The sequence below is a fragment of the Falco naumanni genome, chromosome 2 (assembly GCF_017639655.2).
Source record: "Falco naumanni isolate bFalNau1 chromosome 2, bFalNau1.pat, whole genome shotgun sequence".
Taxonomy (NCBI): Eukaryota; Metazoa; Chordata; class Aves; order Falconiformes; family Falconidae; genus Falco; species Falco naumanni.
Window position 1 is genome coordinate 109,727,401 of NC_054055.1, and position 26,942 is coordinate 109,754,342.

Below are 26,942 nucleotides of genomic sequence, written 5' to 3' on the forward strand. Positions count from 1 at the left end.
ACAGCATAATGTCAGATTTTGTTGATAAACATTGCATCACTAATCTTTGTTTGGCCTTTTAATTTTTCCCTGTCAAAGATAAAAATGCATATTTGTTTGTGTGTATGTGGAGCGGACAAGCATGTATAAGGAAAAATAGTAAGGCAAATGTAATTATTTGTCAAGATCTTAAAGACTACTTCAGAAACCTCCTAATTTCATTAGCAGAATTTTCTGCACTGAGCTTTGCCTTCCAAAAGAAGTCAATAAACATAGCTACCGAGGACAATACATAAAGAGCAGTTTTGTTTCCTGATACCATCTCATCAGTGATCGTAGATGAATAGTTAACTTCCTTAGAACAAAATGGAATTTATTAAAAAATTTATGCTAGCTTTCCTTGAGTAAACAATTTATCCTTCCTCCCTGGGCTGAAGGCAGGTTTAGGCCATGAAGGTTAATGCATTTTTCCTGTAGAGCTGGATTAAAGAGTGCGCTTGAATAGTCAAGATTCCCCAGTAGTTTTAGAAAGCAGCAATTAAAGGTGGAAGCTTAGTGATTTCAAACAAACTTTCAGGCATTGATGATGGGCTTCTGTGGAGTGTCCATGAGGCAGAAGCTCCTGGGATACCTGTCTGCATGCAGCTATGCAAACAATGAAATTGGTTCTGAATCGTGTCAGCGCATTAATCTCACTGTTAGAGGCACAAGGTCTGTAAACGGAAGAAAAAAAATTGCTTGCAAGGGGAGAAGAAAACAGTATTAGTAGTGAGTGTGGTTTTGAAAGACATGAAGCTTTTATTGATCCTTAAGTGGCTTATTCACTAGTAACCAATTTTCCTTAAAGGCTTAGAAAGACATTTTTTTATAAACCCCTTGATTACAGTAATGTGCACTGTTTGACTCAGACTTAAGAATAAAAACCACAACCATAAAACCCAGATTTCTCCTGTACCTTGCAATTTTTATCAATTAAATAAGGATTTAAATCTGGAACGTTTAACTTTTCTCTCAAGTCTACCTGAGCAAAGACTAGCAACTGCCTAAGCAAAAAATGGCCGTGAAATATGTCCAAGTACACTTACAAACCAAAGTTCAAAGCAAAATAATATTTACCACCCACATGTCCTCATCCTTTTCTTCCCTTCACAAATAATAATCACTGTTACAATTGTTAAAGATCTCAAGATGCAGCAAAGGAGAAGCCATTACTCTTTAAACCTTTGAGACCACCCTCTTCTGCTCTGTAATTCTTTGTGTGTGTAAATCACATTATTCAGGAGTCTGCAGCAGTCACAGTGAACTGCAGGCCACAGTCATAAACATGAACCTAGAGATTTTTCCGAGGAGCCAGCCTTCCCAGTTGCTCTGAGGAAGGCAACTGAAAACTCACATACATCACTTAGTTCCCTTTCAGACAGGTCGACACTGACAGAAAACTGCCTTCTGCTCCATAGAATTGTACCCCACCAGATTTAGACACCTGCATTAACTAAGGAAGAAAACTGTTTACTTTACTGAATAGCAAAGATTGTCCATTCACCTCCCCTATTGCTTTTTTCATACCACAAAAAATGTATAAATAATTGAATTATCAATACGCTATGTCTGTATCTAATCCCTCCACAGTCTGGAAGTTAGATAATTCACCATAACTTGCAAGAGGCAGCATATCTCCAGCTTGCTTTGTATGTTGAGTTTGCCTTCTGCAAGTTACTCTGTTGTGTGTACCACATACTTCATTGAGTAAGCCATACACCATCTGTCACAGTAGTACACAAATGAAGTTGAGAACCATAGCCTTGAGAAATATTCTCCATTATCACATAATGAAGAATTGTATATTTTATAAAAGCTCGGAAGAAGCAAAATAAAACACTATTTCAGAATGCTCTAAAGCTCTGTCCTCTGGAAAATCTGTCTCCTTTCAAGAGTCTTTCTCATTTCATTAGCAATACCTCGATATTTTGAGTCTCTGAGCCATTGTCAGAGAGGTTTAATTATTGCTTGTGTTTCATGGAAAAAAACATCCCCTGAAATGCAAATTATGGTCATTCAGACAATTGAAGGGGTATTAATCAGTTGCTTCCAGCCCCTAAGAATGGTACACTGCAGTCCCAGTGTATCGGAAGAAAATACCGACAAAATTCAAACATGACAAACCTGAAAATCAATTAAATAATATATCAACAAGTAATCTAAAGAGCATCTCACTTATTTGCCTTCATGTTCTTCTTGAAGAGTGAGGTACAAGCACATATGCTATAGTGCCGATCTGCATTTAGCAGAAAACCCATTACAATTCCTTAAAGTCCAATAAAGCTTCTTGGATGCAGTTCTATTTCCATCAAGTCATCTGATGGTGAATATAATTCTTCTCCTCTATCACTCGAGTCAGCACTCTCCCTCTTCTCCTTCCATTTCCAGATTACCTTGCTTTATACATAGTGGTAGGAGGGCTCCTCAATATACTTTGTGCTTTGTAAAGTTACCCTCTGTAGTCTTCACTAGTTCCTGTCTCAGAAATCTGTACTTTACATTTAAGGAAGGAATACCAAAACCCTTGGCAAATTTTCCAGTAGAACAGTTTATACAGCAGTGAGATTAATATTGACAATATAATTCACAATGTTTTCCCCAAATAAATTTGAAATATATGAACTGACAAGTGAATCACAATAGTTTTATACCAATGCGTAATTTTTTTTGCTACCAAAGTGCCTTGCAAGCCTGAAATAAAATCCCATGTGAAACAGAAGAAAGGTAAGCATGGTGTAGGATCCAATTTAATTTTGTCCTTTGCAAATTGCTTGGAGGTATTTATGTGTGGAGAGAACCACCGTTAAAGTCTCAGCAACAATATTTGTATGTGTAGTGGCCTGTATTGAAATTAATTCATCTGCCATAAGGGTCTAAGATGTAACAGCCTTCGTGGCGCTAGGAACTGTATCTCTAGATCATCATGAGATAATGAATCGTGAGCTTTTATCATCTGAGAGGTTAATTGTTCTTATATTGTTACCTGATTTCACCTGCATTTGTTGTAACCAATACAAAGATTGACACTGTCTAAAACATCCATTCTGTAGCACTTATATGCTGTACTGGTACCAATAACAATATGAAAATTAGAATTAGAATAGTATTAGAAGCAGGTAATCTTATTATACTTCTCTAAAAGTAAGCCACCATTAAATGATTGATTGAAAATGTCTGGTGCCCTCTAGTCTGGCATAAAATGTAGGCTAAGTCCTTTTCACCAAGAAACATTTAGAAAAATAAAATCAGGGTAAACTCAGTCAGTTGATTCTAAAAGGTTGTTAAAATGGCTTTTAACTGGTCTTTGGGTTTGGTTTTTTTGTGTTGTGTTTTTTTGTTTGTTTTTTTTTTTTTTATGTCTAGCTGTCTGATACTGGGACTTACACGTGCGTTGCTACAAGTTCCAGTGGGGAGACATCTTGGAGTGCTGTGCTAGAGGTGACAGGTAAGAAATGTCCAGGGACTCTGTTTCAGTTGGCACAAAATGAAAACATAGACTATATTAGAGGAGTCTGAGCCAAATAATCTGTTCTAGGAATTCTGGGATTGAGATGGAGAAATTTTAGGTGGGAGGGTCCTTCACACACCTTGTATTTCATTGCTACTATCTTCAAATGCCCATTGATGTTGCAACAGTCTGTATTTGTCTCCAGTGACAGCGGTATGCCGTAACTCTGCTAAACAGGAATAGTAATAAACTGCAGATTCATCCACTAACTGGTTTAGGCAAGAAAACTGTGATGCCTACACAGAGACCTATCAAAGCCCAGTGTGCTCTCTGAGTACTGCAGTTGATCTGGATATAGGAATTTTCTCAACCTTCTAGTAACTGAATTTTTAGTATTTTATGTACATTCCAGCAAAGCTGGGGTTTTCTGATGCTCTTTCTTTTCTTTTTTATTTTTTAAAATGTATTTCTATATAATCTTTTGAGTTTTTCAGTTTTTTCTTTCAGTATGTACCTAAAGAATGACAGCTCTTCATCCCAAAATATGTGGTAATCCAATTTATTCTTTACAGATTAAGAACTTTGGTTATGCTGATTTTGCAGATTTTTGGCACTTTTATCCTTTTAATCTACTTTGCTCAAATTTATACAACCAAAAAATTACAAAAAGTAATTGTTTTGTATTTGCCTCTCACAGAATCTGGTGGAGCAACAGTCAGTAAAAATTACGATATAAATGACCTTCCTGGGCCACCATCCAAACCTCAGGTCACTGATGTTACCAAGAACAGTGTCACCCTGTCCTGGCAACCAGGGACCCCTGGAAGCCTACCAGCTAGTGCATATATCATTGAGGCTTTTAGGTATGTGAATTATTCCAGTTCAATCTCCTTCTTTTCTAATTTTGCTTAAACCTTGGTACCAGCTGTTCTCCTGGTGTTGCAGTGTTCTTTTGGACTCTACATGTATCATTAGAAGTTCATTAAAAGACTCAGCTGCTGTGGCAGGCATTGATTCTTATTTTTAATACTGATTATTTCTTTTTTTAATTTATCACTTTTTTCTAAGTGATTAATTAGAGAAGCATCTAACTATTTCTTCAGGTCAACAGGAATATAACAGGACAATGCAGTCATTATTTGTTACTTTTCCCTTAGCATTGGTGATCAGTGAGAGCCTCCTGTGGGAATGTTGCAGATTAAATCCTTTGGGCCAGTATTAGTTTGACTATCATAGTACAAATAATTTGAAAATAAATGGGTAATCCTGAAGCCTCTCTGCATAGTTCATTTCCTGGTTTTTGTTAAAGCAGCACCTATTAAGAAGTCAAAGCACTTAGAATTTCTATTTTTTACTGGTTTAGGTAGATTAGAACTTTTAACTGAAAAGGCTAGTGTTGATAATTTCAGATTTCACCTGCAACCTGAGGCTGAAGAGAATCCAACTGCTACCTTTCACACAGCAGCATTTAATACATGGTACAAAAGAACTCCTGGGCTCCAAATCAGCAAGGGCCATACCATTTCCATGTATCAGTTTGGCTTAAAAATGAACAAATACTTAAATATCTTTCTTATCAAGATGCTCAACAAATGACAAATAATTTAATTAATCTTTTAATTAAAATTCGTGCAAGAATTTGCCAAAATCGTATGCATGCAAATTTAAGAAGTTATAATGATAATGATTCATTCTGCTATGTTAATATGCAAAGAACATTACTGTATGTGCAGATTGTTGGTTTTGGTCTGAAACTTACGCTTTAGGCATTACATGAATTAAACAATTGAAACAACACGAAACTCATAGCTTTCCATTTTCTTTTTTCTTTTAATATATTTCAAGATTTTTTAAATCAATGCTATACAACAAAGCACAATAAAATTTTCTCTTTAAACTTTTACGATAGTTCACCCTAGATAAGCTTTAATGGCGTACCATCAATATCTTTAAAAAAAGCCAGGTATTTTCATTAAAAGCTGTTTTAACAATCACTCAATATCTCTTCATATAGTGGATTGTAATGTAATTATAATGATGTCCAGTGCAAAATTTAGTGACAGAAAAACTATTCGTATGCCTTCTGTCATTTACATGTTTTCAGAGGGATTTTTGGTAACTTTGAGTAGGAATTTAGTTCAAGGACAATACTTCCTTCTAATGACAATTTATTGACATAATTTACTTAGCAGTATAGAAAATTATTTTTTTAACAGGATTTTCTTTTCTGAGGTTTATGTTCAGGATTGGCCTATATATAATTCAATTTTACAGCTTCCCACACTTCCCTTTTGCAGGTACTTATTTTATATAGATAACAAAAGCTTACTTCTGTTGAAAGGAGAAATACTTTTGACAGCTGTGTTGGGTTTTTTATCCTGTCTTGATGAGTTAACTGAAACAAGTATTTTTATTTTTACCTTGCTTTTACTACTTTTTCCTATACTTAGACTTGACATAAGGTTACAAGAGGGTTTTTAACTTCTTTTTCTCTTGCATTGGTCTGTAATCTTCAACCTTCTTCTCACTGCAGTCAATCTGTGAGCAATAGCTGGCAAACGGTGGCTAACCATGTGAAGACCACTCTCTACACTGTGAGGGGACTGCGCCCCAATACAATCTACCTGTTTATGGTGAGAGCTATCAATTCACAAGGTCTGAGTGATCCCAGCCCTATGTCAGATCCTGTCCGAACACAAGGTAATAGTAATTATTAAGGCTTACATGCTTGAGCTAAAATAGAAAGAAGAAACTGAGTTGACCAGTAGGTCAGTCTGGCCATTTGGCTTTAACACTCTGACTGAAGGAATCATGAATTGAGCTTAACCTATAAAGATAAAAAATAGTCCAATGTTTGCTGTATTAGTCTGGAGCTTAGGAAAGATACGTTAGCTCTGTAGTCCTTTGTATGTTGTAGAACTTTAGGTTTGCAGTTCACTTACACTTGGTGCGCTCCTTGATGCCTGGGTTCTATTGTATGTAAATGTGAGTTACCCATTTCTGGATAATTTTCTTTTTAGAAAGTTCCTAAAGATTTCTAAATTTAGAAATATTTAGAAAGTTTCTGAAAAGTGCTCTGAATACCATGCTCTCATCGGTATCTTTTCTGTGTCCTTACTTCTACTCCTTTGTTATAATAGTGATATACTATAATGACAAGTGCTTATGGCAGACAGACAGTGTTCAGCATTAGTTTTAATCAAAAGAATTGCACAAAATATCTGTAGTGTATTGATTAATCTGGTCCAACATTTAGACCGAAAATTAATGTAAATTAAGGCATCTGCATGCTAAGAATATTTTAAAGTTATTCTGAGAAAACTATGGGTCTTCTATTTATATACCTAGATTCCTGAATTCTTTTTATTAATGCAGTACATAAACCAAGAGGGAAGGCTGAAGTGAAATCCCTCATTTGTAGTGTGGTGATATAATTGATAACTGTGATCCTCCATTGCTATTGAATTCACTATTGGATTCTGTTGACATTACATCAAGCTCAAACCACATATAACTGCCACAAACAAATTTCTCTTCACAGCATGGATTCTTTTGCCTTTGACAATCCATTGCTTGAATATTTCATTCAGGATTGTAGTTCTGTGTTAAACAGGTTGGAATACAGGAATTAATAATTTAAAAAAAAATATATATTTTTCGAAGTAATAGTTCCTCTCACAGTTAATTTAGAATGAGATCCTCTGTCTATGGCAGTTATAAAAATGTGCATGGAGAGTGCATACTGTGTCAGCCTTTAACATGTGTTATTGGTTTGGGTCCTTTGCTGGTCCTAGATGGAAAGAGAGAAACAAGAGTAAGGTGGTATTTCCTTATCACATAACCATCACATCCAGCCTCTCTCTCTTCCCAATCTATTCCTGAATAAATGTGTCCCTAATAATGATCCCCTCAAAATCATAATCATTGCTGTAAAAGGAGAAACAGAGCTGCTTTTTGAAAAACTGGAGTGAGTTGGGCAGGGACTTCATGGCTTGGCTATCCAGAGTATCACAAGTTTTCTTCTCTTTCTTACTCTCCCATTATTATAGGGTGACTCAAGCTGTTCATTGCACCAGCCTGTTAGTCTGCATAACTTATGACCTAGTTAAAAAAAACAACTTTGTTTGGCATTTGAGTGTCAAGTATAGACTTTGTATCTGACATACTGACAAGCAATTTGATTGCAGTAAAAACATGTCTTTTAATTAGCTGCAGCATGTGTTGCAGCTTCCATTTCCAGAAGCTGTTTAGCAGTCAAGCACACTGAGACATGTACAGGATTTATAGCTTCTTTGCAAGCCTGCAGTTTAATAGAATTAAATCATAAAATCAATTGAAAATTAACATAATGTCTTGATGTGATTTCTAATTATGCCTGAATTCAATTCAGGCTTACAGAAGCTGACACACAGTAGAAAGCCTATTCACAGTGGCCATGGAGGAAGGAAAAAGCGGCTAAACACTGGTATATAATACTAATTTGCAACAGGTGTCTGTGGTAGCTTTAATAGCCGAACATTTAATTTCCTGGTATTAAGTATAGCAAATACAAGTAGTAGGATTTTATGCATATTTTCACAAGTGGACTATAAGTAGACAACCAGGTACTTTCAAAAGATTTACCTTATGTGCTTTACATCAAATAAAGACAGAGAAATCTGTAATTACTTTAAGAAAGGAGTTGATTTCTTGTTTGGATTATTAACAGAACAACCCATATATTATAAAACACTTTAAAGAAACTGTATGTAATCCTATCCCTGGGATGTAAATTACTAGTGACTAACACTAAGTTCACTGGAAGCTGTTAAAAGAGAGATTAGAGAAAATATATAAGCAATTTAATTTTGAGACCTCTTAATTGTGATCAGAATATAGCTTCTTGAGCCAGTTTTGCTTGAGTAGTGATTTTATTATTCCAGTACTTGACAATATCCTTATACATAGATCAGCTACTTTTCCACCATGTCTCCCAGTAATGTGAAAATGACATTACAAGACACTATACTGTGAGCATCGCATATGCATATGTTTCCAAGTGTACATACCAGAAAACACCATTCCACATGGACTTTGTGATACTCATTTCTTGCCATTTATTAGCCTATATTATTCCCTTACTTCTGGATATATGTCCCATTAAAACGATGACATGCAGTTCGTACAAACACACTATGAAGAAATGTCTTTTCTACTGAGTGAACACAGGTACTCTGTTGGTTGTATACCATAGGATAACTTGACTTAAAATGTCACCATTGGTAGCTGTAGGTATTGTGTACCAAGGTTCATAACTTTGTGTGGATAGCAGCATAAATTATCATCCCGTAAACCAGTCTGAGTTCCTTTTGTACAATTTCTTTTATTTTGTGTCTCTGTTTCTTGGTCACTTTGAATAGGCATAATTTTCTAGACAAGGTATTACACAATCCACATAGACAACTGACATAGTCAGGGCATCTGTAACTGTTGATCAATAATGGCTGGCGTTCTTAGATCTTTTTGAAGGATCCATTGAAGTGACCCAAACTTTACTGGCCCCTGGAAAGTAACTGCATTTCCAAGTCGGAGGGAAGGGATGTGCTATAGTGATATATTAGCTAGGTGACAGCTGTAGTCCAGCATTCTCCTTTTGGCACAATGGAACAGAAGATTATGATTTCCAGGAACTACCATGAAAAAGACACATTGCACATCTCCTTCTCCTTTTTCTGACATCTGTTTTGTATTTGCAGTTCTTGTTTAGCAAAGGTAATAGAGCTTCGTTCAGTTTCACACAATGGCATAACCCAAACGTGGTCCCTAAGGGCTGGTTACTAGATCCACATGGGCTGCTGGAGATGGAGTCATAGTTTTCCATAGATGCATATTAAATGATCAGATTCCTTCAGGTTTGACTGCAAGGAATAATCTCCTAACACAATTTGAAGGAATCTTCAACATAATCTTGAAGAGAAAATGTTTATGGTAGAGTGGTTTGTTGGTCTTTTATTAGATCAGAATCAGTTTGGCTTCATAAATTAACTCTTTTTTTCATATTTGCACTAGACTTTAACACCTATATTTGTAAAGGTAAAATCTGCTTTTCAGAAGAAAATGCTATTTTTAGTGTTTGGTTTCTTGTGTGCATGGTATGTGGGGAGGGGAAGCTTAGTGAAAGTTTGGAAACGTATAATGACTTAATGTCATGGATGCTGTAAGAAAAAGAAAAAAAAGAAAAAAAAGCAACCCACCTGTTCATTTTCTTCAATTACACTAACAATTTGGTTTCAGACATTTGGGCAACATTGTTATTATCTGAGTATTTTGGAACTAGTGAATATCGCATATGTCTCATCACTTACCAGATCTGAGAAAACTTTGCTATCGAGTCTGACTACTCATTTTTACGTTTTTATATTTCATTATTTCCTAAGCAGCTAAAGGTGAATGGTTTGTTTGCATTACTTGATATGCTTTGGAGCTCATATTTAAACTTTAATACTGTATTCTTTTAAAAACAGTACTGTAAAGGGTATTAAACAAGGTTGTTAAGCTATTCGGTAATTCTTATTGATGCCTTATATTACTCTTCTCATTAAAATAATGCTTTTATGTGTGTGCCCGGTCTGGCAGATATCAGCCCACCAGCACAAGGTGTGGATCACAGGCAAGTTCAGAAAGAACTGGGAGATGTCATTGTACGACTACATAACCCTGTTGTGCTGACACCCACGACAGTTCAAGTCACCTGGACAGTAAGGCTTCTGTTATTATGACTTTAACAGTACTTTATTTTTGTCTGTTTATCACTGCAGTTTTTTACTACCCTGAAAAGCTCCGGCCTTGACCCCCATGTGAGTGCTCTGATAAACATTATACAGACATATAAATGTGGTAATGAAATGGTCTGGTTTATTTTCTTTTTCAAGTCAGGCAGGTTCAAAGTCTTCAGTGTTCAGCTCAAAGCAAGCTAGCTGTCTGACTAGAAAAATATCCTAAAAATGAATATGGTTAATACCATAATCTAAAGGATAATTTATCTATGGACTCATTATGGTGCATGTAAAAAAAAAATCAAAGTTAAATATCAACATGACATTTCTGTATGAAAAAAGAACTTCCCACTCCAAAGCATAGGGACCTCTGACAGTACCCTATTATTTGGTGACTCTAAAATGCAAAAATAGCTTTCCTACAGGGCACTTGTAGTGAAGTCAGAAGCATGTGGTCCTGATGCCTGATCCACTCTGTAGCATCTGGTTTTCTAGCATAAGCCTTACCCACAATCAGTGGATATCCTTTCATTATAGAAGACCAGAATCTTTTTGGCGGTACTTAACAACATTTCTATTTCAGGGCTCAAACTACTGGGTGGAATTTCTGATATAGTGTTTGGCTTACAAAATGCTGTGTTGCCCTTCCTGAGGCTTGAAGGAAAGGATTTGTAACAGTAGGAGGAGAGAGTTTGGAGCATCTGCCCCAGAGGAAGGAAGGCCATGGGTGGAAGAGTGAGAGAAACAGTACTGCATTGCATATCACTGAAAGAGTTGTATTATATAGGATGAATTCTGCTAAAGGGGTAGTCACAATATTCAGGGGGTGTTCTTCTACATGTAATATTGCTAAGAGGTTAATGTGTACAGGGGATTATACAACAGGAGATAAGTGTGGTGATAAATTGTGTATTATAAGGATTACTGTTGGGTTTGCACCACTCAGCCATATTTACGGGGGCTTATGCACCATCCTTGTTCTGACAGATTTCAATGGGTGGGGGGCAGATTAGAATAAATAGGGGAACCCATAAATTTCTCTTTCTTAGAAGATTATTTAGGAAATGTGTCATTGCATTTTGCCATAGATGACTGTCTTTCTAAAATTGCTGTCTGTTTCAGCTACATAACTCCAGGAGAGGCTGACAAACTTTTGCAGCAAACCCTTTTGCCCAAGCAGATGGGTCAGTTAGTTTAGAAACTTCGGATGTTAGCAGCCAGTAATTATAAACCTGGATCACACCTGTGTGATGCTCCTTCAAGTCCTTTCTTGGGTGTGACAGCTCTCAGAAATATAGCTTCATAGGCTTGCCCTTGCTTTAGCATATACTGCAAAAGGAAGCCCCAGTATAAAGAGAATCAGTTTTATGCAATGTAATCCATGTCATTATATCGGAAGGAAATATATATATTTGTTTATGTTTCTGTGTATATATATACCTATCTATGGGTGTGCGCATATCTATCTATCTGAAGGAGTGTCTTGGTGCCCCTACAGAGCAGATAATGAGTGAACAAAGCATGGTAAGGTAAAGGTAAATTGTTAGGGATGCTATGCACATCAGTTTATTTGGAAGATCCCTCAAAGCAGTGACCCCATGCCACCTGACAAGTATACAGGCCTCTGTAGGGACATTACAGAATTGCCCGAGGGAAGAAAGACACACAAAAAAAGACTTTTGAAACAGCTAATTAGAAACTTTCCAGCAACCAGAACAAAACCAATTAATTAACCATAGTCTCTAGGAAAAAAGCCATTCTATCCAGAGAATAAAGTCCACACTATTAATATAAAATGGTTAGATAGTATAACTATCATACAAAAGGACAGAAGTGCCATGAGAGTTCTAAGACTCTGTTGACTTTCTGCAATTCAAAGAGTGAATGCCAATGAATGTCCTTGATTACCAAGTTTCTGGCATCCTAACTCCCAGCAAATTAACACCAGTCTGCCTTCTTTCTTAGATTGTTTTAGTTTCAAATTTGAGTTTAAAATTTCAGAAATAATTCTCCACTACTGTGTGGTGATTTTAAAATACATGTACAATCACACACATATTTTGTCTGTTTTAAAGGAAGGTCAAGCTTACGAAGTCAGTGTTAAAAAAAAAGAAGAGGAATGTCAAAAGTTCAGTTTCCACTGTCACCTAAACCTACTCTTCTTTTGCACAGGTCTTAAAGTGTAGCTGTAATTATCTGGTCACATATAAGATCTCTTCTTCTTAGAGATTTCTTTTAATCTTCTGTATTCACTGTGTGCTGCCAGGTCTTATTATACCATTGAAAACTTGCATTGAATAAAAAATTATTAGTTTGTCTTGTGCTTGCTTATCTGTCATGGTCTCAACCATAACATTTGGATGCTTCACAAATAATACTGAATTAAACATCACAATAATAAAAAATCTGTCATTACCCTAACTTTACAAACAAAAAGCTGAGTGCAGAGATTTTATTGCTGATGAGACTTATGGAATCAGATATACCCACTGTTACCAAATAGTTCATTTTAAACCTTGGGCCTGATTCATTTTTACTTTTATCAAAATATTTTGTATTGCAACATCATATGGTATATTCCAAGCACTTTTTTAGCTGACCTGAACTATATTTCAGCACTTCTAGCCTCACTGGGCATTAAACTGAGAGTTTCATTAGTGGTCAAACATAAAAAGTTTCCCAGCATTATAAAGGAGCCCCATGGCACAAGCAGGAATAAAAATCAGTTCTTCAATATGGCAAAACAATTGTTGCTTTGAAATCCTGGCCACTTTCTAGGAGGATACCAGGTGGAAGGATAATTTATTTACCTCTGTCTTTTAATTTGACATTGATTTCAAGTACTTCACTGGAAGTTTCAATAGCCAAGTCCTTTAGACATTCTTTCACTGTATTGTCACCCTTTGTCTTGTTCCTGTATGACAGATAAATGCTAGTGCTGTTAGAATTTCCAGAGATTACTGTTAGTCTGTACTAGTGGGATCAGCAGAGTGTGCAAGGTATTCTGCCCAGATGGAGAATTGCAGTGGGTATTGATGTGGGAGTAGAGTATTGCTGATGATATTTTGGGCTAGAAAACTACATACTACAAAATGTCTTTAGGGCACAGATTAGCAGGTTTGCCTGAAAGAAGTTTATATTTGCAACATAAGCTGCATGATGAGTTTCTTGATGACTTTTTAACAACCTAATAGCCTAACTGAATGATCTACTAGCCATTGAACCTGTCTCATGTTCAACTGTGGTATATGCAGATTTGAACATGCAGGGAAAATGAGTTTCCTGCTCTGCAGAAATAGAGAGCTGTCATCAGTGTTGCAGATACCTCCCACATGATGTATTCATCATAGAAGAGGGTGAGAAGGAGCATGCAGGACCAATTATGCTCACAGGTAGCCTTAAAACATTAGGTCAGTGCTGAGCACAACCTACCCAGTAATTGCTCTCTTCTGTCTTTTAAAGGAACATCTGCATATTCTGCTGTCTGTCTTTTGAGAGAGAAAGAGTATCTTTAGATCAACAACTGTTGCAGCTCTGTTGAGCGGTGTCGCTGCTGCTTGTGCAAAATCAAGAGTAGTTAAGTGTCACAGGAAGACTATGAATAATCTCTGATGCCAGTGTTCAGCACAGAGAGTTCCTGCGATCTCTGTAATAATGCTAAGTACTTTGTATAAGGAAGTGGCAACCATTTAAAAAAAAAAAAAAAGAGAGAGAGAGAGGAGAATACCTAGAAATTATTACATTCTTTAATCAATTCACAGTGCATGTTTCTGCCTGTGTGTGAACGTGTACTAGACCTACGGAGCTGTTTGATACTTAGCACAGATGAATGCAGTTCTTTAGTGCCGAGCATATTTTTAGTGGCCTGCTGTTGGCATGACACGTAATTACCACATAACAAATGGAGGAAACAGTTTCCATACCGTTTTGTAGCAACACAGTGTTACTGTTCAGCGTAGTCAGTTCTGAATTTTAAGATGTTCTCCACTAGGCAGTAGTCAGTAGAGCTTAAAAGTTACAGCAAAGACAGAATGGAAAGTTCTACCAAAGTTATGACATCTTTCAGCATAGCTTCTAACTTGGAAGTTAGACAGGAATCAAACTCAGTGATTATTAAACATCATAGCCTTATATTGTAATTTAGGTTGGGAATCTGTATTACAAAGTGCACAAAAGCATTATTCTTGCTGAATTTTGTAGTAAACATGAGGTTCATAAAGTCTTTATGTCCGTTAAACATTTAGTTAATCAAAGTCAAACATGGATAAAAACAATTTACTCTGATTTACAGACTCCCTTCATCTGGAAACAGCTGCTTAATGTTCTTCTTAAAAACACAGCTTGATTCTTTCGGTATTAACAAGCTATTATTGTGAGTTATATCCCTCTTTCAGTGCATAAATTCACTTAAAGTGAATGTAGAGAAGTTTATAAAATGCAAGCTTAATGTTGTTGTAACATATGTTGCAAGGTTTTTAACAGTGACAGTTTTGATGAAAGACATTTCTGCTTTGCTCTCATAAATAAAGCTTTCTTCTTGCTTGCCCTGCTTTTAATGTCTAAGAATCTGTGTCCCCTCTGAATGCCTCAATAAACTGTAATAAGTTTATAGGAGAAGCGTAATAGACCCTGGTTTCTGTTTTCAACCTTAAATTCATTTATTTTTAAGAGAAATCAAACAAATGTATCTCTAATTCTGAAATATCTTTGAGCTAGCAAAATATCAAGAACAGATAAGAAATTCTACTTGTTGAATCCTAGTTTTAACACTGAGATTTACCAAACAGCTAGTTGAGTAATCTTGTTATTTGTGCTGCTCTTTCCTTGGCTCTTTATTTGATGGCTGTGGAAGCAGCTGGGTTTGGTTTGGTTTTATCCATTAAATTGTTTTGATTGTTTTTCAGGCAAAATTTGTGCAAACATCATAATAGCTTGAATCATTGTTTTGTGCCTTTTTTCCCCCAAAGAGACAAAATGGATGCAAACTCTCCAAGATAAAACACATTTTAAGTTTTTCCTTCAAATAAAAATCCTATTTATAGCTATGATAAGTTAGAATCATTAAGCTTCTATGTATGGTCCAATCTTGAATTGTGCTTGCCTAGCAACATATAAACCAAAACCAACATTCCATCTCCATCTGATGGCCTGAGAGCATCATGACCCCAGGATGCAATGAGACCGCTTAGACTGTGAATGCAAGAAACAGCACATCTCCTTGGAAGTTGTTTCCTCTGCATCTGTGCTATGTTTATTTTACTTTTCTGAGCATCTTATGAAAAGATGAGCTGTGAGCCAAGTAATGGACTAACTGAAAGCATGTAGGGTATCTTCAAAGACTTTTGGAAAAAAAATTGTTTTTCTTTCCTTCTTGCATTTCAGCACATCAGTAGCCAAGACGTGCTTAATAAGTTTACATGCAGTAAGCATTATGCCAAAGTTCTCTTTTCATGATCTGTTGCAGGGTGGGGCCTTGTTTTATGATTTAAGGTGGTATTTGTCATGCTAAAAAAGTAAAATAGACTGAAATGTTCTATAACAAGTAATGTGAGAAAAATGTTATCTGTAGACAGTTAATCAACCGTGACTTACAAGAAGGTAGTTTGATTTTTACATTCATTTTAAACAGCTGTTATTTTTCTCTTTTTCATGAGGACAAAAGTATTCCAGGGAAATGTTTTGTTTTCTTTTTATACAGTTTCATCACTTTAATATGTTTATTGACATGTTATTTACCGTCATTTCTAGGTTGACCGCCAATCCCAGTTTATTCAGGGCTACCGAGTAATGTATCGCCAAACATCTGGCCTACCTTCTCCAGCTGTGTGGCAGAATTTGGAAGTCAAAGTCCCAACTGAGCGCAGTGCTGTCCTCGTCAGCTTGAAAAAGGGGGTCACTTATGAAATTAAGGTTCGCCCTTATTTCAATGAATTCCAAGGAATGGACAGTGAATCAAAGTCTGCTCGTACCACAGAGGAAGGTTAGTGAAATGGTCAGAAAAGCAATAGGCTTCCATACCAAGCACTGGAGGTGAAATCAAGAGTGACCATTTTGGTTATTATGTGTCTGTTCAGCTCTATTTCTTCCGCATGATTTCTGTTTGGTAGATATAAGGTTGGCGTTAGAATTCAATATCATATTCAGTTTTGTGCTGTAAGTATTCCATGAGAAAGCACTGGGCTAGTCCTATATTCTTCTGGCTGTTATGTTTTTCTAATGTACGGGTGGCTTTGGCTGTTCCAAAAAGTATGCACTCAGCGGTTCTTTTATGAGCAGTGATGCTGCAATAAAAGACTTCGGTCTGCGCTTTGAAAATAAAACCAATAAATGAAACCTTTTAAAGGTGAATGTTTGGTATTAAGCACATCTTTCTGAATGGGTACCGATGTAGATGAACAGTTTGGTTGAGAAATGGGGACTAGCGAAGAGCAGATATTTAACTAGTGTGAAGGAATTCCAGTCTCAAGGGCATGCCACTTTATTGCTTCTGTTAGCACACTGCTCATGAAACTGCCCTGTTTAGTCCTTGGGAGGATTCCTTAAGTAACTTTCAAGCCTCTGTGAAACTTGCACAGACAAAGTAAACAGTTCACACCACTGAAATGCACAAGCATTTTTATCTATAGCATGGAATGCAGTATATAGTTTTGCTAAAACATATGCATTCCAGGACTGCTTTTTTATTGAAAAGTAAAGGGAGTGAGGTGAGATGTAAGTAATTTTTAATCTTCTCTTAGAAATGTACAAGAAACGTGCCTTTCTACCTATCTAGTGCAACCTTTGTCTGGAGAATCTCTCCTGTAAAAGTAGAAGGATGATCATAACAATAAGGGTTTATCTTTGTTTCATTGATTTCTTTCAAAGCAGGGGAGAGAAATACTGGTGAAGTTTCAAAATGCTCATATGATTTCCATGGGTATCGAGTGCACTCTTTCCTTCCTATTGAAGATGCATCTTAATCATTTATCAGTGGTCTCCTGAGGTTTAATTTAGTGCTGATTGCCAAGTACTTATTAATTCTTGAACAGACTCACTTATTACTCACTTTTCTCTTTGATTTGTTATGACTATTGCCCAACAAGTAAGTAAGAAAACTTGCTTGCCATTTGTACATTATAGATGAGGAAATGTGGTGTCCTGCAGCACGTAGAGGAGCATGTAGGAAGGCATTGTTCAGATCTGATTTAGAATTCGGGACTTTATGGTACCCATTTCTTTGTTCAGACTATAAAGCTTAAATGAGTCAGTGAAAAATATCTTTGCATCAGCCTGAAAAAAAGCTTTAAAGAAAAAAAAAATTGAAAAAAATCTTTCTACAGGTGAAATTGTATTTCTAGAGTTAAAATGTAGTATTTTATCCCCTCACTAGCAGATTTCCTTCTCCAATTTTTATTGATTTTTGTTGTTTATTTAGATCATCTAACTATCTCTTGCTAAAGGTAAATTAAGTACCACTGAAAAAGAGAAGGTTTTGTACCTCCTGTCTATTTCTATAAAATACTTGAGGAATGACATTTTCTTTTATGAACCTCATCTCCCAGAAGAGCCTGTCAGGTAATTTCCTGCTTTAAAGGCCACTTTATTCATGTGGAATAACTTTCCATATAGTGAAGATTTAAAAAAACCCTTATTTTTCCTACAGATATGTATAACTCTCAGCCTAGGATCTACTTTGTAGGTTAATATAACCTTCAGAGAGTCTGTTTACAAGTATTTCTCCAAAAACCATCAGCCTATAACATGTAGTAGTATCAGCAGGCAAACATCAGCCCCTGTAAATAATTCTTCCTACTGCTTGGCTGATAGTTAAGTACTTCCATGAGCAAATTAAGACACTCAGTAGATGCAGTTCTAGAAATATTCCCTTGAATTCCTCACGTTATCTTTGTAATTATATTGGTGTTCATATATTTCAAAAGTAACATCAACTAAACGTCTAATGACAGTGGTTTGCTTTTCACCCAGCGAGGAAAGATGGCAGTCTGTTTAAAGGTATCCCACTTGCCTTGTCACTCGTGATTCCAATTTGAAAATGATCTTTTTTAGACTTGACTTTTAGAAAATGTCAGCTATACTATTTCTAGAAGATAATTCAGAAGAGTGATATGCACGTTGAGAGTTTTTCGTGACTTCAAAACAAATAACCCTGATAAAGGCAAACTACAACCAAAAGGCAGTGGCAGCTTTCTGCTGGATCGAATTTTACATGCAATGTTACTGCTGAGGTCTACCTCCAAAAATCAATTTTGCTGCAGTTAGACTTTTCCTCTAGATCAGACATTTGTCACAGTTCAGTATCCATCCATCTCCTGCCTCTTTGGCCTTGTGAAGGTAACAAATGGAATTCTGTTTGGCTGTGTCTGGAAAAGATGAGCAGCGATTTGGGTTCTTTCATATCTGTAAGAAGCTGAGCATTGGAATAATTGACCTGTCAAGAAGCAGGCAAGGTGTTCTCCATAAGCCAGCAGCAAGGGAAATGAGAAAATGGTTTAAAAAATGTTATTTTTCAGTGTAGTCTATTTAATAACTGCAGCAGTGTCAGACTAGTGGCTTAATTTATATCATGGTGCCAGGTTACAGTGTGATTCTATCAGAAAGAGGAGGCAGAACTGTTATATACATGTGTGTGTATACACATACAAAAAGGAGCCAAATAAAATAGTTTATTTTGTAATTTTCACTATTTCTTTCACACTTGCTCGAAAGATAGATGATCTTTTTTTCAATTACATCCACTGTTTTAAATCTTTTGTGGAGTAATATTTGTTCCTTATATTGTTTGTCACCAAAAAATCCGGGTCGGTAATGGAAGTCTCGTAAGTTTTTATCAGCCCTGATCTGTCAATTGCTTCTTGCCTTAGTGCAGCTCTTAAAATGATACTTTCAGCTGCGTTCATCAGCTGCAATTTTAATTTTACTTCAGACTTACCATATATCCTCTAAACCCCTGCCCCAACACACACTGGTAGAATATTAACTAGAATATTTATGCAGTTTAAATGCAAAGACAAATGAGCACAGTATGCCTTTTTTTAAATATTAGAGAATGGTATTAATTTTATATTTCTTTAGCGTTTACTCTCCTTTCTCTCTCTCTCTTTCCCTGTTTTCAGGTATGTGTATGTAAGAAATTGTATTTCTGAATGCTCTTTGTGTTTGAGGATGAAAGTAAATAAATTTTAGCAAGCTGTTCCATTCTACGTAAAACCAAAAATTAGTTATACAGTGTTAAGCTTTGCCATTTTATGATTATTATTTTCATGTAAAATATTTTTCTAATTATTATCACACACGTACTTTTATTCATGGTTTTGTTGTTATTGAATAACTTGAAGACTCTTAAAATGCATTGGTTTTTTGTTTGGTTTTTGGTTTTTGGGTTTTTTTTTTTGCTGTGTAGCAAATTGTTTCACTGCGATAAAATACACAATGTAGCTATTAACTTCCCCAATTTTATGCTTTGCACAATTGCAAGGAGTAGCCCAAGGCCACCTTTCCGTGCTTCACTTGAGCTGGCTAAGAGTCAAATTGTCCACAATACAGCTGCATTTCTCCCTGCCGGTGTGCTGTTTCTCTGCATCTTGCAAGGTCACAAGGACTCTACCAAGTACTGTTTGCTTTGCAGCTGAACTGAAAATGTAGTTGCAAACTGTGCAGCCTCACAGGACAGTAATACATGTGTCATTTTTCCTCTAAAATATTTTTTTCTGATGCAACCTTGTAAAGTCCCTTGTTCCCACCTCTGATACCCTAGTTTTAAGTAGTTTTAAGTTGTGTGAATCCTGCAACAGGCCACTCCCACTCCTCAGGGTTATCGGGGTAAGGATTTGAGCTCAGGTCCTTGAGCCTGTGCCAGGTCAAGCGCTGAGGAGCATCTGAAGTGGGAACATAGCCAGTCTCAAAGAGGCCACGGGGAACAATAAGGAAATCTGAATTGACTCAGGAGTTGACTACTCCTGATAGCTGTGGCTGTTTAGTTGTCTTAAACCTGCCAGACTTTAATACAAAGATGCCAGCGACTCTTCGCTTTGCAGAGAAACATCGTCCAAGGATGTTTATGCAGTCAGGAATATCTGTTAGAGATAAGTCCTTTGGCCATAGAGCTTAGCAGTGGAGTCCTTTCTGGACCAGAATGCTCCAGACCAGGGGACAGGAGTCAGAGAGCCATGACACATGACGTGAGATGCCCAAAACCAGAGGGCTGTATAGATTTGAAGCTGGGGCAGACGTGAGTGATAAATATTTGGGTTCTGGTACAAGGTCTACTCTATGTCTTCAAAATCATCTTCCATGTTTCACATTAAATGTTTTAAGATTGCATCAAAGGTGATGACAACAGGTGGAAGAAAAATTCCATTATGAGTTATTGAACACAAAGACATCACCCTGGAACAGAAAGTGTCTAAGCAACAGGCTGATTTGGAAAATTGTCACGGAGAGGTATCACTATGTGCTCACTTTATTAGTTCACACTTTCCGAGCCTCTTTCTCTTAGCTTTATTGAAGACTGGATAGATGGACTGGGATAAATGAACTAGATGGATGCTAGGACCAGTTCAGTGCAGCTTGTTATCAATATTTTTTTTCTTTTTTTCCCACAGGGACTGCACTTTAATATAATACACTCTACTTTGGTGACTTAGCTAGCCACTGTGGAAGAGTTTCAACACTTGCCTAGGAGTAAGGGAGGGGAGAGGGGGCTGCTGCAAGAAATTTTAAGTGACTGAGGCAGCCCTAGGCCACAGTGCTGTGCCCTGGCAGCGATAGCTATGGTGGGAGGGCCCCCGCGTGGGGATGCAGCAGATGCTCACAGAGGGGACTTCCCTGTAGTGGAGCTGCTGTGCCAGTTCCCAAACATGTCCTGAGCCAAGGAAAGCACCCTGCTGCTGGCGTAGCTGCAAGAGGGGCTTTGCCAGCATAGCTCTGATCACTAGCAGCTACAATTTTATTTTATTTTTTTTCCTTCCCCACACTTCTAGCCTGCGTAGCAGGGCTGGCAAGGAGTTGGCTTAAAGATCTGGCCTTGATATGCAGTGGCCAGCCAAACAGCTGTGAACGGTTGAACTGCACAGCACTCTTCTGAAGAGAAAGCAATTTACCTCAGGAAAAAGAGGACATTAAGTCTATCTCAGACCTTAGCTTAGCACCTCCCCTGTTCACTGGCATTTGATGTAAAGCCCTGAACACTTTAACCCTTTTCTACCTAGGAGTTGCAAGGTTTTACATTTAAGCTTGTAAAGTTAATGTCTTCCTGGAGAACAAATAGGAAAAAACCAAAATGCTTAAACGTCTGCTGCTCACATTATTATTAGACCATGTGGGGAAAGAAGAATCAAAACACTTTTCAGGCCAGGTGAAACAGCCTGACATTATGACTTAGTCGATATATTCATGGGTATCCAAACATATTATGGAAAAGAAAAGCAAACGTGAGAATAATTCCAATACAAACTTAAGAAATGCTAAATATGAATATATGAGGAGTGATTTGTATTGATTCTGCATTGCCACAAATTCCACATTGTCATTCAGTGCTGTGCTTCTCTTGAGAAAAGCTTTTTCAAAATTGTCAGTGCCTAACCAAATGTGCACACCTGGGCCTGCAGGGAATGTGAACTTTGTATACTGTCTGCCTGCCCTCACACTGCTCCAGCAAAATTTGTGCTCTAGCAAATGGACTAACATCTTGCTTCTGTTTGTTCCCTCTCATTGGTGTAGCTCCAAGTGCTCCTCCTCAGTCCGTTACTGTCCTGACAGTTGGAAACCACAACAGCACAAGCATCAGCATCTCCTGGGATCCTCCCCCTCCAGATCACCAAAACGGAGTCATCCAGGAGTATAAGGTAGAAAGGATGTCTAATAGGAGGGTTGTGTGTTTAAGGGAAAAGCCTGCCTGAATTACAGAACAATAACACTGTTTATGCATTTAGATTCTGACCGCATTTATAGCTGCCCATATAATTATATGGAAAAAGAGCAGTGACTGCTTATGGGGGGGGATGGGGGTGGTGTTTGGGTTTTTTTAAAGCAGTACTACTCATATTAAAAGCAAAAATAACATGAGCAAGATCTGGAAGAGTGCTGTAATTGCCAGCTACTTTACAGTGCTTCTCTTTCTTGCCTTTCCCTGCTGTGGAATGAGAAAAAGGTGGGGGTTTTTTTGTTGAGGGCTTCTGCACTCTCAAGACAGGCAGTGAAGCCCCTGTCTTAGAGTGCCTTCAATTTGGCAGAAAAGATACCTCTTCTTTCCCCCGCAAAAATGCTAATCCTAGCACTTCAAGGTCAAAGTCAAGGACTGTGGCTGTGGGAGAATACAAGATTTCTTCCGAGTACTATCTCTGTCAAGATTCACGACTTAAAGTGCTAGGTTGTTTGCTCTAAGGAACAGGTTGAACACCACTGCTGTATCCAGAGTTGTATGACAGTCGCCTGCATCGATTGTATTTTCTCCTTCTTTGTTGCTATGGTGACTCAAAGTAACCACGCTTTATATATCATCTTAAATTTTGTTGTTGTCTATAATTGCCCTCTAAGCTCACTTTTGCACAAGTTACACAACATGGAAAAAGTGCAGTACGGAGGAAATGATCAGACCAGGTTCCCCATTGCCACGGGCTTGTGACCATGGAGCACCCTGTTTGTTAAATAACTGTGCAGTGGCTGGCTTGTATACCTGCCGTGAAATGTTTAATTGAAGTAGAGCACGGCAGCTTGCTTGACAGTCTCACCAAAGGTGGAAGTGGTGGATGTAGCCTATTTCACACACAAAGGCGTAGTTTCTTTTTTTTTTCCTTGCTGTATCTTGAGAGAACACCAAATCAAGAAGGGAGAAGGTGCCTGACTCTTAAATCAACTAATGGTTCAACCTCTTCCAGCTTATCGCTTGGTCAGAGGCATGCAGTAAATGCTCAAAATATTTATGCTTAGCATTGCACTTCTTGTGTTTTGCTTTTAGTCAGTATCAAGATTTATTAATCCCATATTTTATTAATCTCATTTTCGTATCAATTAATAATTATCTTTTGGCTTAATTAATCTTGCTACTGACTCCAGTGTAAGTCAATATTAACCATCAAGGGCTTACAGGCAAATAAGTAAAGCACACTCCTAAACCACAAAATATGTAGATAAGAAATAAAGCGGGCTGATGGCTGATAAAAGCCATGTTCCAGGTGAGTGATCAGACCTCTAGGCTGTTTATAAAAACAGCTGGAGTCACTACCTATTTATACCCCTTCTGTGTTAGATTAGGTGGCTGGCTGAGTAGTGAGCTGGCAACAGTGAATGCAGTGTGAAGTCTAATACTTCCTTGAGTATAAAATATCTGCTGAGGTTTCACAGTACATTTTCTAACAAATTGAATGTAGATCCGTTGATTCTACTTCAAGCATCAGAGTGCCTGTAAATTCGTTTATGAATTAAATTACTTTAATTAGGGGCATCTCATAGCTGTTGTAACATAAGACCAGGACAGACAAGGAGTGAAAGAATGAATGCAATAGTTTCTTACCCTAATGGATTCTGGCCTGCAAAGAAGATCTACTAAAGCTTAGGAGAAAAAGGGTTTCTCTTGCCTTCCCAGTCTTTCTCATTGTTTTACAGAAAAAAAGATAAGGTGTGGTAAAATATTGAGCAGGGTCAAAAATAAGAGTAAAGAGAACATTGCTGTTGCTTAGACATGTCAGTTGGCTGCTGATAGTGGTTTCACCAACAGTGCTTTCTTCTACTATTATGATTATGTAGTGTACATGTGATATCTTTACGTATTGATTTTCCTGAATGGTAGTAAATGCTTTCTTTAATAATACAGAAGCAGTATATGTAGATAACACTAACTGAAGGTCTTAGTTTTGAAACTTCTTGGGAAAAGCCTGTGGAAGAGTACAAGCAAGAGATATAACACTCTGAAATTATAGACCATTCTCATCACAAAATGCCAACTGATATTATAGAGTGTTTTTTCTGTTTAATTAGAAAGTAAATGAGTCAGGAACTAGTATCTGGATTCCTGAACAATGTAAGTAATCATAAAAGCAGCAGTAAAGAGTGAGTTTGTACTTGTTCCATTTCAGAAATTTCACATATCCCTGTTGTGCAGTAAAAGGAAGTTGAAAATAATTTTGAAGATTGTTTCTTTTTGGCACTTTAAAGAGGTGCTTATATTATTTGGTGTCCTTTTGCTCTTCTGTGAGAAATTAAGAATGGGAAAAAAGTGTGGGGTTTTTTTAGGAAAGGTTTTGTGATAATCATATTACTGAACAAGATTTCAATTAATGTGTAACACCTCTTTAGCACTTGGATGATTCTGTTCTGTGCTTCTAAGAAGTGTAACCAGAGAGTTTGCACTTTGTGGAGAGGTAGGGTCCAGAGAGGTATTTGCAAGCAGTTTTTGCAGCTGTCTTGGTCCTGTGCTGATCTGGGATAGCTTGCTGAGCTAAATCATCCCAATTCCAGCTACTCCTGGAAAGTAACCTTGTTAGGAGGTCCAGAATAAGTGATTGTCATGCAATACCTTGATATGTCGTATCTATGTGCAATTGTTTATGTGTATGAAGAATTTCATATTTTTTAACACATCAACTTTTGTCCCAGATCTGGTGCCTAGGTAATGAGACTCGATTTCATATCAACAAAACAGTAGATGCAGCCATTCGGTCTGTAGTAATAGGTGGCCTATATCCAGGTATTCAGTACCGCGTGGAAGTTGCTGCAAGCACCAGTGCAGGTGTGGGAGTAAAAAGTGAGCCACAACCCATAATAATTGGTAAGTGATTGTCTGTTTTGTTGTTTTGTTTTGCCTGTTTTGACTTGCAGAAATGCTTTCATAAATCACTTCTGGAAGCATAAAAATCCATGGAGCAAAAGACAGGGTTTGAATAGAGCTCGTTAGTCAGCCTTTAACATATCACTGCCTGCTGACGACTGGTCTTCTCTTTGTGCAGACTTCTCACAGCCAATGGAGGGAAATCTGTTCCGCAGACATTTGTGAAAATGCAGATTAGCTAGTGAAACTAATTTAAAAAAAATAATAATTTACCACTTGTGGAGGTTGATGGATTTATGGAACTAACAGCTCAAGTTCCCTTTTCCTTCTGTTCAGATTCCTGTAATATTGCCTAACTCAGACCGTTGGTGCCTAAGGCACTATTTACAGTTGGTTTTCTGAACATTAGAAGTCAGTGTTTCTCAGGTATCCCAAGCAAACGAGCTTCATCTGTCAAAGACTTAAGTCCAAATAGAGCGCAAAGGTAGTACTATCATCTCTGTCTCTGAAATGACTGTTTCTTAGTAGTGGTTTCCACGCTGAATTAATTTCCTGACCTGAGGGAAACACAGAATATGTTTCTTCTGAAATTCTTCTCAAGTATAAACTATAAAGCCTGGAACAATATGGAAAGGGTAAGAGTAGGAGAAGTAACTATATTTAGCAAAACTTAAATGAGCTGTGCAGAGCAGCAGCTCTTTTGAGTATGTAATACAGGAATTTTGTTGATTCATCTGTGTTACCTAATTTAGTTATGGCTTAAATGGGCTTTTGTTTTTTTGTGGGTCTTCTGATGTTATTAAATGTTTTCTTTCTAGAAAATGTTGTCAACACAATGACCCAAACACAGACCATTCTATTATGTGTAGACCTTTAGAAAAGGCCATCTCCTAAACATTGGTTAAATATTTAATTATATTGAGGTTCCCTATTCATCAAAACAAATTGGGGCATGTCAGCTTTGACTATATTGTCACTGGAGAAAGAAATATAAGAGTGGAGTTGAAAGTAGCACTGGTTTTTGAAAAAGGCAGCAACAGAAACCAAAGAGGGGGAAAAAAGTTTTCTAGAACTAAAAGCAAAAAATTGATTTTTGAAGATGCAAGAAAGCTGTCATCTAATAGGCCTGAATTTTGGTCCTCTGTATAAATAACTGGTGTTGTAAGACTAGTCTGTCATTGCATTTGCTTTGAGCAGGACTTCTTTTTCTTGTTTTGCTAGGAAGTCCATCTAGCTAGGCACTGTACCCACTGGGCTTGTTCCAGCAAAACACTTAAGTGTGTTGCATTTTAAGCACGTGAGTAGCCTTGTGTCACTTAACATGCTGTGGGTTAAACTTGCGCCAAAGTGCTTTTCTGGATGATTCCCAGACTGCTCAGCTCTGCATCTAGGTACAGCCCTTCATCCTGACTTTTGTCTTACAAAAGTGACTGGTATAATCAAGAGTTAAATGTGGCAAGATCTGTATTGTTGCAGGAAGGAGGAGAAGGATGTTAGGATGCAAATAAAGTAGGAAAGAAAGAAAAACGTTATTTGGCATTTGGAGACTTAGCTTTACATTGTTAGACTTACAGTGATATTTATTTGTTCCTTTAAATGACCCCAGGATGTCTGCTTCAACAAGTTTGTCTGGTGGCATCCTTGCACATTTAAGTCCTTTGCATGAAAAGTGAAGGAGTCTTTTCTGTTTGGATTACATTTCTGTTCTCATTTCTGTTTTCATTTTTGGAAGCCCAAAGCTGGATGTGGCTATTACTTGTATGGTCTGAATCTCCCTTTTCTTTAGGTCCCATTTTCCTATTGCTTATGAATTGCTGGCAGTTATTTATCAGACTATAAATTTGCTTCATAAAGGCAACAGTGTTTAATTAATACCATTTCAGGAAAATTTGAGTTGGTACCACTTGATGTTTGACTGAGAATCAAGACCATAAGAAAACCAATTTTTAGGTAAATT

At 37.2% G+C, this 26,942-nt stretch overlaps 1 protein-coding gene across 9 annotated transcripts in view; it reads left to right on the forward strand.

Annotated features, from left to right (window-relative positions):
* The window catches only part of ROBO2 (roundabout guidance receptor 2), a 476,615-nt gene that overhangs the window by 381,366 nt on the left and 68,307 nt on the right, over positions 1 to 26,942 (forward strand). For all 9 annotated transcript variants that reach the window (XM_040582899.1, XM_040582900.1, XM_040582903.1 and 6 more), the window contains exons 11-17: positions 3,382 to 3,463; positions 4,164 to 4,329; positions 6,000 to 6,166; positions 10,082 to 10,203; positions 15,970 to 16,201; positions 21,940 to 22,064; positions 24,814 to 24,985. In XM_040582899.1, the coding sequence (XP_040438833.1) occupies positions 3,382 to 3,463; positions 4,164 to 4,329; positions 6,000 to 6,166; positions 10,082 to 10,203; positions 15,970 to 16,201; positions 21,940 to 22,064; positions 24,814 to 24,985 (1,066 nt within the window). The remainder of the gene's footprint in view (positions 1 to 3,381; positions 3,464 to 4,163; positions 4,330 to 5,999; positions 6,167 to 10,081; positions 10,204 to 15,969; positions 16,202 to 21,939; positions 22,065 to 24,813; positions 24,986 to 26,942) is intronic.